At 50.8% G+C, this 14,391-nt stretch overlaps 1 protein-coding gene across 1 annotated transcript in view; it reads right to left on the reverse strand.

Moving 5' to 3' along the window:
- Positions 1 to 14,391, reverse strand: part of srgap3 (SLIT-ROBO Rho GTPase activating protein 3) — a 76,780-nt gene that overhangs the window by 23,050 nt on the left and 39,339 nt on the right. The window contains 8 exon segments of the mRNA XM_039771077.1: positions 48 to 245; positions 1,506 to 1,607; positions 2,091 to 2,312; positions 5,426 to 5,536; positions 5,538 to 5,555; positions 5,816 to 5,998; positions 10,506 to 10,568; positions 13,299 to 13,461. Of these exon segments, the coding sequence (XP_039627011.1) occupies positions 48 to 245; positions 1,506 to 1,607; positions 2,091 to 2,312; positions 5,426 to 5,536; positions 5,538 to 5,555; positions 5,816 to 5,998; positions 10,506 to 10,568; positions 13,299 to 13,461 (1,060 nt within the window).

Here is a 14,391-nt window from a genome sequence, read left to right on the forward strand (position 1 = left end):
CAGCTCACGGACACACACAGCTGCACACTCATGACTGCACCACTTACTGTGAAGTAGAACATCTCCGTTTCCTGCTGGTTGGCCCTCCTCTTGGCGATGTTCAGCTTGCTCATGTACGTCTCTGACGCAGCAGACTTGACCGATTCGGTGGAGCGGCTGTGCTGGAAGGCGTCTGAGACATCAAAGTCTTCCACGGTCAGCATGTCCTGTAGCGTCTGCATCGTGGCATCCAGGGTTTTCCGCACCTGTAAAGACAGACGCCCCTCTGTGAACATCTCCACCTTCTTCCCATTTGTCACGAGAACCTGCAGATTATGAGCTACTGTCACATGGAAAAGGAGTGGGCCACAACTCCAGCAGTGAATCCCCAGGTGGCACTGGCAGTGCTTCCAGGGGGCCACCGTTGATACAGCAGTGTCTCCTAATGTTGTGTACAGTATGAGTGACTCCTGGGACACTGTAGTCTGGCAGGTTTGCTGGCCCTGTCATTTGAGTCCAGTGAAAGCACCTTTGCCATGATGACCCCAGAAGGCCCTCCAGACAACAGGTCAGGTGAAGCTGAGAGCTGGGAAGAGAGAGCCTGGGTGGGCATGAGAGACATGATGAGGACTTTATTTTAACTTCTGGTGCCTTCTCTACTCTCCATCTGGTTTGGCCATCTTTGTGCCATCATCTCCTAGTCTAAAGCACGTTGTGCCTGTTTAGAGCTAACCCAGGCACCATAATAGCACGAAATGGGAGGTGCGGGGGCGGGGGTATGACTGATCATAAAATATCAAAAATGTGGGTAGTGCCTCCCGGCAAACAGTACTTGGGCATAAATGACCACAAAATGCCAAAATGAAACAGAGGTGGACGCCTCAGGCCCTTCACACATCGTCACAATTTGGGTTGATCCTTGGATTGAGTTATTTTTTTATTGTAGTTTTGGTAACGTCACACACGATGACAGTCATGTTGTGTATGAGTAGCGGCCCCTCGTGAACACGCGACTCATAAGGGCAGGGTGCCCTCGGCCTCAGCGTGGCGAGGTGGACAGTGCTGGCCTGGAGAGTGTGGGCATCCATCTGACTGCGGTAAGAAGGGAACTGTGTGTGAGGATGTGGTGCAGGGCGCCCCCTGCTGGTCCAAATCAGCTAGTGACTCTGCCCCCTTTCCATCGCTGTCCCTGTCAGTGGCTCCCTCTATCCCACTCACATAATTCATTCAAAAACAGAGGATTCACAAGTTAGTAGTGGCGCTTGTGGCTGGCAACGTGTCTGATGCTGTAACTACTGGGTCTTTTGAAGATGGCATCCCAGTGCTTTGCTTTGAGCTCTGCATTCAGGGACAAGAAGGCTCAGGGGTGAGTGTTTCCTGCTCAGGTGATTCAGCTTTGTGGCTGGACACAACACTTGGGAGTCCCCAGCCCAGGGTACCTGTGGGAGGCATCAAACCAACCTTCCCTCTTAAGGTGCCCACCACAAGAGCACACATCAAAGTAATGAGTCCGCCAAGCACTTTACCTCCTCGTTCTCTATCTTCAGGGTGGCCAGTCGGGACTGCAGCTGATGGTATCTCATGAGAAGTTCAGTCTGAACTGGCTGCTGGGCACTCACCTGGCACACCTGCCAAAGAAAAGGGCAAGAACAACATCATAAGCGAGCAGATGGGTGAACATGCAGATGGGTGGACATGACGTGAAGAACCAAACTAAAGCACAAAGGTTCACAAAATTATAAAGAAGCTGGGTCCACTGACAGCTAACTCTGACTGACTGACTGGCATTACGGCTGCATGGACTGCTGAGGTGACCAGCGGTGGGTGTGTGGAAGTGAGTGAGTGAGTGAGTGTGCCCTGGCTCAGGGCACACGTACGTGTGTGTGTGTGTGTGTGTGTGTGAGTCAGCAGGAGTGCCTATAGAAGTGAGTGTCTCCCAACATAGGAGGTGTGTGTGTGTGTGTGTGTGCATCCCACCATACCATCCACAGCTCATTAGTGCCTCACAACCACCACTGCCCAAGAAGGATTCTCTCTCGCTCTGCAATGGAAAGGGGGGCTTCAAAAACTGCATGGATGGATGGATGGACAATTCAAATGGTTTTCATTACCTCATCTCCCATATGAGGCTGATACTCAAACCTCATAGGTGGACAGAAGACCTGATTGTGCATGTCCATGATCTTGTGTTTGTCACTGCGAGCGTCCAAATTGTCCACAGCATTCTCGATGATGTCCAGGCCCTCGTGCCGCGAGGTCTCCAAATTGTACTCTGCTGACAAGTAAGTCCTAAATGTCCTGGCAAGGCTGGCATGGTACCCCAGATCAAAGCACTAGAAAGGAAAGCGTAAAGTTAGTTGGAGGACGAAATGAACACAACATCATAAACAGAGCAGCCCACCACTCATCACTAGGTGATCCAATCCTCCCAACTCCTGGGTCCCATCCACCAGTGCTGATGGTGCGCTGCTTTGTATGCCAGTCTAATCTGTTTGACTGAAAAGGCACTTCATAAACCAAACAGCCAGTGACTTGGGCGTCATCAAGCCCCTACGTAAAAAGGCCCAGCGGGCAGGACTGGAGTCAAGGTCTGCGCAATGGCCCACCAGCAAGGGGCACCATACCCAAATGTAAGGGATGGTAATTGTGGGATATACAGATGGAAAAAGGCTAGCATGGACACCCCCAAGCTGACACCTAGGAGCACCACTGGCCATTCCTGAATGTGGAAATGACATGTGGGCTCTGCCTGGGGGCATAAAGGATCAGGAATGGCCCAGACAGCGAGGCCCCTTTAGCTGACCTGCTCATGAGTGCCCCCTCCTGGCCACAGCAAACAGTTAATGCATGTCAAGCCCAGTCCATTTATCTTTGTATAGCGCCCTTAACCGAGTACAAGCTGAGAGAACTGCTACAAGCGTGCCACTCAAACACAAACGGCGCCATTTACATAGGGATTAGCATCAAGAGACAATCAAGTGGCGCAGGTTCAAATGGAGTGTCACGACGATGTGCTCTTCAGGTATGGCAGCCAGCAGTAGACCTCTGGGGGTTCATGGAGGGACAGGATGGTCGTACAAATGTCACACTCTCCAGGCCCAGCTCTTCAAACTCTCCAGCAGGCAATTTAGTGGCAGATTTGAACTGCTAAACAGGACAAACATAATCGTGTGTGGAAATGTGAAGAAATAGGGGCCTGACAGCATGGCAGCCTCGGACTGCGAACCCTCCAGTGCAGCGTCTGCTTGCTCTCCCCTTGCACCTGTCACATTCCTGCTGCTTCCCAAACACAGGCCTTCAAATCAACCTGGAATACCGGAAAGGTGAGACTCTGCCAGCCAAGATGCCAGTGTGCCACTTCGGGCAGCTGATGGACGGATGAAGGCACTCAGACTGGACTTGGTCATTTTCTAAAATCCCAGCATTGCTGTTTTGATGCCTTGTGCCTATGGGATTCAAATTAAAAATGAACTGACTGGCGCCAACCCTCCTAGATGTTAATGGGAAACTGAGTGGGGCCATAAGACCAGTGCATTAGTCCTAAGTGGCAAATCTCCCCCTATGCTGAGGCGGTGCGGCGCTTCCCAGCGTCTGCAAGTGCACAGTAATCTCATTTTTGAGCGGCAAAGCCCCCTGGGATAACTGGATCTTCACTCCCTGTCTGAATGCAACTAAGCCCACGCTGGCCAGCCAAAGACTTGCCAGAGAGGGGCTTCTCTGGTGCCCTGTGTGAGCCCATTGTGAGAGGAGAGGCATTTGACCCCTGTGTGGCACCACTTTCACGTCTCTCCCTCACAACTTACACATCAGCACATCGCTTTTAATCGACGAGGAAAAGTGTGACACACGTAGGCATCAAGGTGGAGAAAGCTGCCAGGCAGGCGGAGCACCAGGATGTGGCACTCCCATTAAATGATGAGGGCTGGCTTTTGTGTGAGTCACAACGTGAAGCAGGCTGAGGCCACCTAGCCCATAAGAACTCCATAAACAGCAGTGTGGGAAGTGATTAATAATGGAGGTGCTCACGGCAGACAAAGGCATCAGGAAGTCAGAGTCGAGCGCCCAGCTGGAAGAGGAATGGCAGTCGACGAGAGGCAATTACTGAACGCCAGCAGGGCCATAGCACAACGTGCACGAGTGCCACTCAGCCTCAAAGAAATCTCACAGACAATGAAAACGCTTCATCCTCCCTTCCGTCCCAGTGGACCCCCCGATGCTGCAGGTTTTCACCCACTAGCACTTCCTGTTGGTAGCTCCCTAAGCTTACCAGCACACCTTAAGGCCGCCTCTCGTCTTCTATCCCTTCATCTGCATTTTGATTTTTCCCAGTCAGCCGTTCATCTTCTGGTTTAATAACAGCAGGAGTGTGACATTTATGTTCAATTGAGATTTACGGACACGCCAACTTGGGCTTTAGTTTCCTTTGTTAGCTTTTAACTCTCGCTGGTTGCTCCTTGCTGATGAAATGGACTGCTTTGCCTTGAGCTAACTTTTCTGGCATATACAGATAAATTCTTAATTTATAAAGATTCTGCATTGGCCAGGGGTTTTATGGTTTTCCCTCCCTTGTTGGTCACTTTGCAGGCCTTGAAGTCTGCTGGTTGACTTTGGGGGTCTGGCCTGTTTCTGAGGCTACCCAGTGAAGGTCCTGAGGAGGCTTTTTGTCCATTCTGAGGCCATCACTGTGTTAAGTAAATGCTCAGAAGACACTCTGGCTCTCCTTCCGTGGCCACTGCTCCAACTACATCTCGGTGTAATCCTCCATTTCACGCTCCTGCGAGCTACAAAATGAAAAGTTTGACGTGCGTCGCTTCAGAGAGTGCGTGAATGAAATGTGCGAAGATCCACTGCAAGGTCATTCGGCATCTTTTTAAATAATCATAGCCACTGTTGTATATGCCTGAAAAATAAAATGGCTTTCTGAATAATGCACAAGCCTGCTGGGAAATGACTTGGTGGCCCTCTTGGCACATATGATGGCCAAAATGCCCACCAGGAGAAGCCCTGTAAGAGAGACAGACTCTGAGGAAATATAAATGAATGAAAAGGAATGACTTCTGTGCCCTCAAAACCCACTAAAGAGATCACCGGTGGTACAGTCAGGGCTGCACGAGAGATTCTGGAAGTGAATGTACAAAGTCACGTGTCTGCAGTGATGACCACATGGATAATCAAACTACTCTAAGCTTGGATGGCCACAATATGGTGACAGCAGAGAAGTGGGGGTGACACGGCGGCCTACGTGTGCTCTCTCTATCCTCAGGCAGGAAGAGCCCCCAGAAGAAGTTCAGGTGCCCCGCCTCCAGCCCCTCCCCATCTGGTTCACCCACCTCAGAAGCAGCACCTGTGCTTTAAACCGGCAGCCGCCATCTTTAAACGAGGACTTGTGATTGAAGTTCCAGCTCTCTGGCCATACCCCTAACCCTAAAAGAGAAGGACCACTCACGTCAATCATGTCGGAGACGTCGTGGATGTAGTATTTGGCCACAACTGCGTTCGTCGCCGCGAGGTTCAGCAGGTAGTCATTTCTCGCTTTGGTGCACTTCAGCTTGTTTTCCTGAATACTTGGCTTGTCTCTGTGAAACACGAAGAACGTGGGGTTAGCAGAGGAATCACTGGGGGTCTCAGTCCCTCCCAGTGTACAGCCAGGCAAACAGACCCTTTGAGTTCTGCTGGGGCTGGGAAGGTTTCATATCAGCCAGCAGCGGGCACTCGCCTTGCTGCCCATGCCCTCTAATGCCTTTCGGGAAAGCAAAAAGCAGAGGGGGCACAACTGTCAAGTGGCACAGGACATGTTAGACCATGTGACACATGAACATGAGCTCAAAAAGCGCACCTTCTCCTTCATCTTCTCGATCTTCTTGACAGTGCTGCGTCGCTGTGGCCGCTCTTCGTGCCTCAGCAGGTTCACGTTGAGGTCCGATTTGCTGAACTGCTTCTCTTCTTGCTTTTCGGCCTCCTTCAGTTTGCTCTCGGCGCTGATGCTCTCCGTGTGGTACATGTGATACGTCTTCATCACCTGTGGGAGAAGATCAAAACGGTTACACAGTGGGACACCCTGCCACTTCAGCCCCCAGTCAGTGAGCATCCACAGGGCAGCGCGTCGGGGGGAGAAACAGCAAAGAAGAGCCCATTTGATGCCTTTGGGGACACAAAGGGGACTCTGAAGAGAGGGCTTGGGGGACAAGCCATCACACTAAGGCCACAGCTGGGGAGCTCTGCACGTCTTGGGCCCGGTGTCCAGCTCTTGGCCATCTGTGGCTCACATCTTCCTTACACTGTGACCACACTTGGGATGGCAGACTTTCAGAACGAGCATCATGGAAGGCTCATCACGCGATGCTTTATTAAGGACGGCGCGACTCCGTCAGCCTGGTGCTCGTCTGCGGCCCACAAGGCCTCGTGCTTTCTCACTCCCTGAAGGTTTCCTAGCAAACCTCAAGTGAAAGAAAAAAGAAAAGAGAAAAGCAGGCGCTTCAGTAAAAGGACAGGAAACCGACTGATGAGAAGAAAGAGAGACGGCGGAAATGGAGGCTTCAGTGCTCGGCGCTCTCTTCAGCCTGTGTGAATTCTTGAACTTTCCGTTGGTTCCCTGTGGCGACAGCGGCATTTGAAGTTGTGCGGACTTGCCGAGCGGCCCGAGTGCAGGAGAGCTGAAGAGACCCCCTTGGCGAGCTGTTTGTGAAAGACAAATTCTTCTCTTGTGCTTTGGTTCCAATTTCATGAGGAAACTCCCTGTCCATGCTGTATTGTAGACTTTAGGGGGAGCTCAAGAGCCGTCCTGACTCTAAAATCATCAAAAGAACTGAGGACAACAAACAGAGAAGACAAGCCGTGAAAGAAACTAAAGGATGAATGTCATAAGGAATAAAGTAAAGAGCAGCGGGCTGCTCAAACCCTAAGACAACCACTGCTGCGAGAATAAAGAGCCAAAACTAAAACCACAGGAGCTTAGCAGCCACTCATCTGCACAAAGTACGACACTCGCTGTCCAGCATATGAAGCCCAGCCTGACGAAGGGCACTGGAGGACACTGGACAATAAGGACCCCATAGGGTTCAAGGCATTTTATAGAAAAAGAGGGTCTGCTGTGGCAACCCTAATTGGTAGCTGCCGAAAGAAGAAGATGAAGAAGAGGGTTCACTGTACTTGACCTGATGGACTGAGGGCCAAGTAGAAGAGCGCATGGAGCAAGTAAACTAACAAACGTAAAATGAAACCAACTACAAAAAATACAAAACAAGAAATAACAACCAGAAATGAGGGTGACATAACAAAGCATAACTGGACCACCCGTCTTCTTAACTGTCCTCTCTTACCTCCTCCCACCGGCCACGAGCCCTCAGGCGACCATCCCTCTGCTCAGCACCTCCCCCTAGTGGCCTCACAATGTAAAGCTAAACTAAGGCGTCTCAGACTAGGTGTCCTCACCAGAGCTCTTGTAAGCCCTCGAGTCGATTGCGGAACATTTACAGTGATAGCAGAGCCACTGGGATGTCAAGAAGGGTCTTGCTGCAGACCTCCAGAGCGTCAAGATTTAAGAGCGAATCGGACTACACATTTATGTCACATGGTTTACAGAGTGGAAAATCTGAGAAGCCCACAGCAGCTCATGACAGTGTCGCCACTACTTGACACGCCCACTCGACATCATCATTATTCATGAGCCAGATAAGTCCTCCCACATGTCTAACCTTAACCGTAGAGTTAAAGATGTTTTATCCATCCATCCATTCATTAGCCAACCCTCTATATCCTAACACAGGGTCTGTTGGAGCCAATCCCTGCCAACACAGGGCGCAAGGCAGGAAACAAACCCCGGGCAGGGTGCCAGCCCACCGCAGAGGATGCTTTATGAGAGTGGAATTCAAGGTGGGTCTTTAAAATGGCCGCCGATGACTGGGCTGACATATAATGCAAATGGACTGTGATTGGTGGCGCTCTGGAGGTCTGCAGCTCGACTCCACTGGGGGTCGTCACCAATCCAATTGTGATTTGCTGCTCTGTGTTCTCATTTTTCAGCACTTGATAGATTTCTTACGAATGTCAGCTCATTTGAGGCTTTGAATGCTGGGCAGTTGCCTGCATCTTTGCTGGTTTTGTTTACTTTGGGATTTGGAAATGAGGCAGCAAAAAAACGAGTGAGACGTCAAGTCCTAAAGTGGAAGCTGCAAGTGGGCTCAGTTCCAAGTGCACGTCACGCTTTCCATGGCGCCCCCCCTTATCGCTCCATAATCAATCTGATGAAGGCGGCAGGCCGGCTTTTGTTCACACACCAAGTCAGACCCATCTGGCAGCTGCTGATATTCGTTATCTTTGGCGGTCTAATTGAGCACCTCATGAGGCTGAGGCTGAGGCCCCCACCACCACGAAGCGCAGGCCCCCTTTGAATACATGCGTGAGTGCGCATGCCGGCGGGGCTCCTTTGAAGTCAGCGCTCCTTTGATGGGGGCTTTTCCAGTCCCCCCACACCAGACGGGACAGTGACAGTTGTGTCGTCGCTGGCATTCATGAAGCGCCTCCACGATGGCGTTAAGGTGGTCTTACTGTGCCCACTTTGCCTGATTGTTCACATGCTGTTATTGTAAGAGGAGAACGGCAAAGACACATGGAATACTGAACCCATAAACCTGTCTAAATGTTGACCCGGTGACAATACTTTTCCTATGTGTGTAAGGGTGGCACAGCAGGCAGTACTGCTGCTCCACAGACCAAACGCCCTCTCTTCAAATCCCCTTTCTGGGTGGCATTTCCATCCTGTGTTCTGGTGGATTCTCAGGTTTTCTTCCCACATCTTCAGGTTGGGTTGACTGGCGACTCTAAACTGGCACCCATATGATTGTGTGTGTGTGTGTGCTTGAACGGGCTCTGTAGCAGACTGGCACTTGAATAGAACACATGGACTGGCAGATGATCAGGTGCCCCTGCAATTCTCTGTCACTTGGCCCCTCATGCCACTTCAGACACCCAGGATGACCCTCCTTAAGCCTTATGCTGCCCTGGTCCTGTCATGCCTGGCACATTTCAGATGGTGAGGGGCATTAGAGTTGTCACTTGTCGTGCCCCTCTAATCTTCAAATCGTCAAAAGAAGAAAGGGGAAGCATGGAGGAAAAGAGAAGTGGCAGAGCACAGCTCGCCTTAGCTAAGCCGCCTGGTGTTTCACCAGCTTATGCCAGATAGGGCCCACTGCCCACACCCTTCACACTCAATCTTGGGGCTTTCCAACAATGACCGTTCAAGTCTGGCTGTGCTTGGTAGGTCATTCTGTGAACCTGGAGCAACTCCTAGCATGGGCACAGGAATGGCACTAAGCCAGTTGGGGCTGTCAACTAGAACATTAGTACAGCAGTAAAAAAAAAAAAAAAATCCAATTAAAGTCCCACTAAGAAATGGGCAGACTTGGCACCCGAGCACCTCACGTTGATATGTACTGCAGGGCTCAGTCCCATAGGCCTCACTCTTTGATTGCAGTTTGAATATATTTGACAAAACTTGACCTTGGCTTGTGGACAGGCACCAGTTTGTCCTCCAGACCAACCACCCGGCGCCGCCCTGCTGGGCACACGATGACCCCGAGTCAACGTAAATGGACCTTCCTCTGCCCCTCACATTGTGTCTTGTTTTTTCTGCTTTTTGCTCAGCAGGAGTATTAAGAGTAGATTTTTAGAACACGACTCCAGTGCCCGTTGTTCTGTTCCAAGTCATCAATCACACAGATAAGGATGAACAGATTTTCACTAAATTGTGCGTTGCTGTGACTCCAACTTAAAACGTGGGCTCTGTGGCGTATCCGGAAGGGGGAGGTGGCAATGAAGAAACCAGCACTGCCGTGGAGACTACAGTTCCCATCAGGCAGCAGGAGCACACTGGAGCGGCTGGTAGGCCACTGATCTCATCCAAGACAGCGAGCAGGTTCGGCGTTTCTTCAATGGATCACTTGGTTTGGTCATGCTGACTCACTGCGTGTTGCGTTTAGCCATTATACAAACGTTCTGGGAACACTGGGTACTTCTGCTAGTTTTTAATACACATATTTCAACTTTAACTTTTGAGTGCCTTGACTCAGCACCGTCATATCCATGATGGGCATTTGGGGGCACGGAGAATACAAAGCGCATCACATCATCACGGCCGCGTGGTCACCTGTAAGGTCAAGACGAGAGTCTCACCAGCCGGTCATATCAATGGGACTGACCAGAAGCGATGCACCACAACAGCACACACTGGCGACATTAAAGAATCAAAGAAAACAATCAACGCATAAGACGTGACGCTCGGGCGTTGTGCCACTGCCAGGGCCCTGCTGCCTGTGTGCCGTTTACATGTTCTCCTCCTGGATATTTCAGGGTTTTGCGAGTGTCAGTGCCCTGCAAGGCCCAACTGGCAGCCCTAGCCCACCTCCCAGGTCCCATGACATCAGCAGGCACATACGATCAAGGAATGAATGAGCAGTGTCACTTCATCAATGACTAGTGACCCCCGTGATGACATGCTGAAGTGACCAAACCCAGAATTCTGTACTCACCGTGTAGAGCTCGTTGGTGACCTTCTGCAGCTCCTCGTGCATCTGCAGTCCAATTTCTTTGCTCTAAAATAAATCAAAATTCAAAAGACACAATCAAGTTTGCTTTAATTTCTTACATCTGACCCTCCGACAAAACTGTCGGAGGGGCCCTCCTTGGCACCATATGGCATTTGCTTGTTCTGCCCGGCCTTGTCCTCCGTTCCCACACACAATTAGTACTGACCTTCTATTCATTAAAAATCCACCGTTTTCCAATTCCTGGTCACTTCTCGGCGCCCACGGTCTCCTTTAATTATGACCATGTTCATTGCCCTGTCATTGTGTGCCCTCTGTGTCGATGAGGGTGCCAGGTGCAGGAGCCTGCCTATGTGTCAGGATAACCTCACACAGTCACTGAGAGAACATGCAGACTGTGGACAGACAGGAATCACACCCAGGACTCCAGGCACGGCAGGCTACGGCACAAACCACCATGCCACCCTAAACCCAAGGGCACTCAGTAAGACACTGGCTTCTTTTTGATTGAATCTGTCACTCGACTGCAGGCCTTCACTTGTACTTTACTGTAAGGCACGCCGGGCTTGTGTTTATGACTGAAAGGCGCTATATATCAAACCCTGCGTGACCTGCCGGTGTTCTCGGTCTGCTGCCACCGAGTTCCTCACACTGCACACCTGTCACTTGTCACTCCCTGGCCAAATTAACACAAAAACCTCCAAAGTGGAACAGCACAGCAGAAAACAAAAGAAGCGAGAAGCATGGCGAGAGCGGAACGAGAAGTAAGCTGTAAACGGCGATGGCCGGGCCACTTTCTTCTTCTTCTTCTTTTTGGCATTGCTCTCGTGAGTCTGCATAAGGTGTGTGGCGCACTGACCCGGCGCTACTGAGGCTCATCACCTGGACCTGCAGGGGTGCACTCACGGACAGGCCGCTAGATGGTGACGTCACAAAGTCACGTGCAGACGCTGAGCACCGCCTTGCCCGTTTATTATGTCAAAGGCGAAATCAGCGACCACAATCCAGCAGGCAGAGAGCAGCCATTTTCACGGAGCTCACCCTTCTTCATTCCATTCATTTTCAAGCAGGGACATGGGGTATCTGGAGCCAACCCAGAAAACAGCGGGTGTAAGGCATGAACAATGCCAGGCTGGGGCGCCAGTCCAGCCCAGAGGGTTAGTTTAGAAACTCCAACTCAACTAACCATTTCCTGAATTTGAAACAAGGGTGGAAACTTCTGTTTCTGCTGCCTTTACGTTGGGGGCGCAGCAGAACGGGATTTATCATTCTAGCAGGCGAGTTAAAGTGTTAAAGGACCATCAACTCCAAGTTCTTTGTTTTTAGCGTTCCTTTTACTTTAACGTTTGATTTCTGTGAAAGCAGTTTGCATAAACCACACGGAAACAGGAAGTGCTAGAAGTTCAAAACTAACAAAAACCAAACACCATCTTCTACAAAAGGGCACTCGGGCGAGCAGGAAGGCCAATGAGTTTACAAATGGTCACTTTCTGGGCGTGGAAAAAGTGAGACATGTGGATGGCTGGTGAACAAGTGCTGAAGTGGCCTGTCAGGATGACGCTGGTGACAGAGAAGGGGCGGCAGGGGGGCTTTGGGCCTGACAAGCAGCAGTGTGAGCACCAGAAGAACCAAGCCACGAGACGTCAGAACCTTAAGAGACGGAATGGCGCCCTGTGAGCCCGCTCATCTGTGGCAGCTGCTGGAACATGAAGAATGTTGATGGGCAACAGCTTGCCTTGTGTGCTCTAATACTGCGCCATACTGTATACTGTGTGCCGGTGATACGCATAGGCATCATTGTGCTTTGTGAATACCCCCCATTCAGGTTCTGTGTGCAGTGGTACCTTGTAGCACATGCCAGACTGGGACCACTCGTCGAATTTGTATATTTGCACCCTTTCTGTCTGCTGCTATAACCTGCAGTTTCCCATTATATTGTGCCTTTCATTCATCTATCCATTTATCTGTTGTAAGTGCCAGGCACGACTATCCAGCATCCCATCTGAGAGAAAATGGTGACGCTGGCAGAGAAGGGAAGTCAGAATGGAACGACTGAGATAAGACTGGCATCCTGTCCGGCATGGGACCCTTACCCAGATGGGAATACAAAACAAAGGAGCAGTGGGGTAAGGCTCTTATTTTGGAAAATGTTTATCCCCCATCCCATTTCCTCCCAGACAGGATGCTGGATAATCCTGCTTGGCACTATCTATGTATTATATAGTGCCTTTAACATACAGATCAATCTATCGCTCTCTCTGCCTATCTAAATTTCCACTTGGAATTTCAAAAACCTGAGGAGACGTCCGTCCTCCAGTAGGGAGGTGAATTCCTGGAGCAGTGAGCTGTAGGGGAGGTCAGGCCACAGTTCCAGGTGCAGGCGCATGGCGGCCCCCGGCCGTGTCTCTTGTTCAGACAGGGGATTAGGGGACGAGCGTTGGGGTGGAGGACATGGCTGTGGGAATGTAAAGAGCCTGCCAGGTTAGCACAAGCTCTTCCAAAGCCCTTCCATGATAAAACTGCTAGCAGATGGGGCGAGATTGACAGTCAGAAGTGAGACCCCCACATATAACTGGGTTTGTTATTAAAATCCTCACCTTTGGTTAGTCAAACCTCTCCAAGTAAACCCAACTGTGGGGCTTGGGCTGCTTGACAAACTATGGGGCAGGGGGGCCTTGGCCTAGCTTGGCTAAATGACCCCATAGAAGCGGGGTCTCTGGCTGTCCGTCGTCTTTCCCTTTTCAGTCGCTATAGAACATGACAGAGACGGAGACGCACCTTCTTGAAGAGCCTGATGATGTCCTCGCTGATCTGTGACAGCCGCACCGTCACGTTGTTCACGTAGATGTCATTGAGCGTGGCGTGGTCCCGGCTCTCTCGCCGCGTCTGGTTCAAAATCAGGTACCAGCAGTTCACTGGAGACAGGAGGTGTTGGTCTTTCCTGAAATAAAGAAGAAAGCACAATGAGTGGAGGATGAGGGAAGGCTGAGCGAGCAATCCTAGGGAAGGGGGGCCCTCCTTCACTTCTCAGGGGCTGTAGACTGTGAAACTAACAGAAATATTTTTATGAGAAATTACACTGAATAAACCAAAAAAGCTTACAGACAACGTATTTGAAGAAGCACCAGTGCCACAAAAACAAAATTACCCCACCTACTTGTGCCCAAGGATCTGCCCCAGCTCTTTGGCACTGACTCCTCCCACTTCCACTTGAAGCTCTGCCCCAGCTCTTACTCTTTCAGGCTATTTGCCCACAGCTACCCCATGTGTGAATGAAGCTCCAACTCTGGCCTTTCCCATAATCAGCTATTTGCCCCAGCCCCTCCTCTCTGTCACTGAGGCTCCGCCCCAGCCTATGTATGCCTGAAACTCCACCTCTAAGCTTTCCCTCTGCTAGCTGTTTGCCCCTCCCCTTGCCAGTTACACTTAAACTCTGCCCCTAGCCTGCTACTTGCCCTTGGCTCTCATACCTGTGTCATGAAGCTCCACCCCCAGATCTTAATGCTTCCTATCTGCTATTTATGCCTGACACCTCCCATGTGTGCCTGAAGCTCCACCCCATCCCTTCATTCGGCCCCATGCAGCAGTCACACGATGTGGGGGGTGGCACAGAGGCTCTGGTGTGGACTGCTTTGTAGTTTTGCCCCATGTCTTATTTTTTTTTATGCTTTTTGCCTGCCAGCGGCCTCTCGTTCAGTTCCATGTGTGTGGCGTAAGGCCTTCTTCCTGTTCTTTTGGTCACCGATGGCAATCGTATGTTTCACCCATCTGTTACACCCTGATCTGCACCTCAGCCTGCTTTCAAGGTGCCAGCCCCACTTTACAAGGCTCCACAGGAAAGCTGGCAATGAGGGGCCGCGCCTGATGTTAA

The sequence above is a fragment of the Polypterus senegalus genome, chromosome 12 (assembly GCF_016835505.1).
Source record: "Polypterus senegalus isolate Bchr_013 chromosome 12, ASM1683550v1, whole genome shotgun sequence".
NCBI lineage: Eukaryota > Metazoa > Chordata > Cladistia > Polypteriformes > Polypteridae > Polypterus > Polypterus senegalus.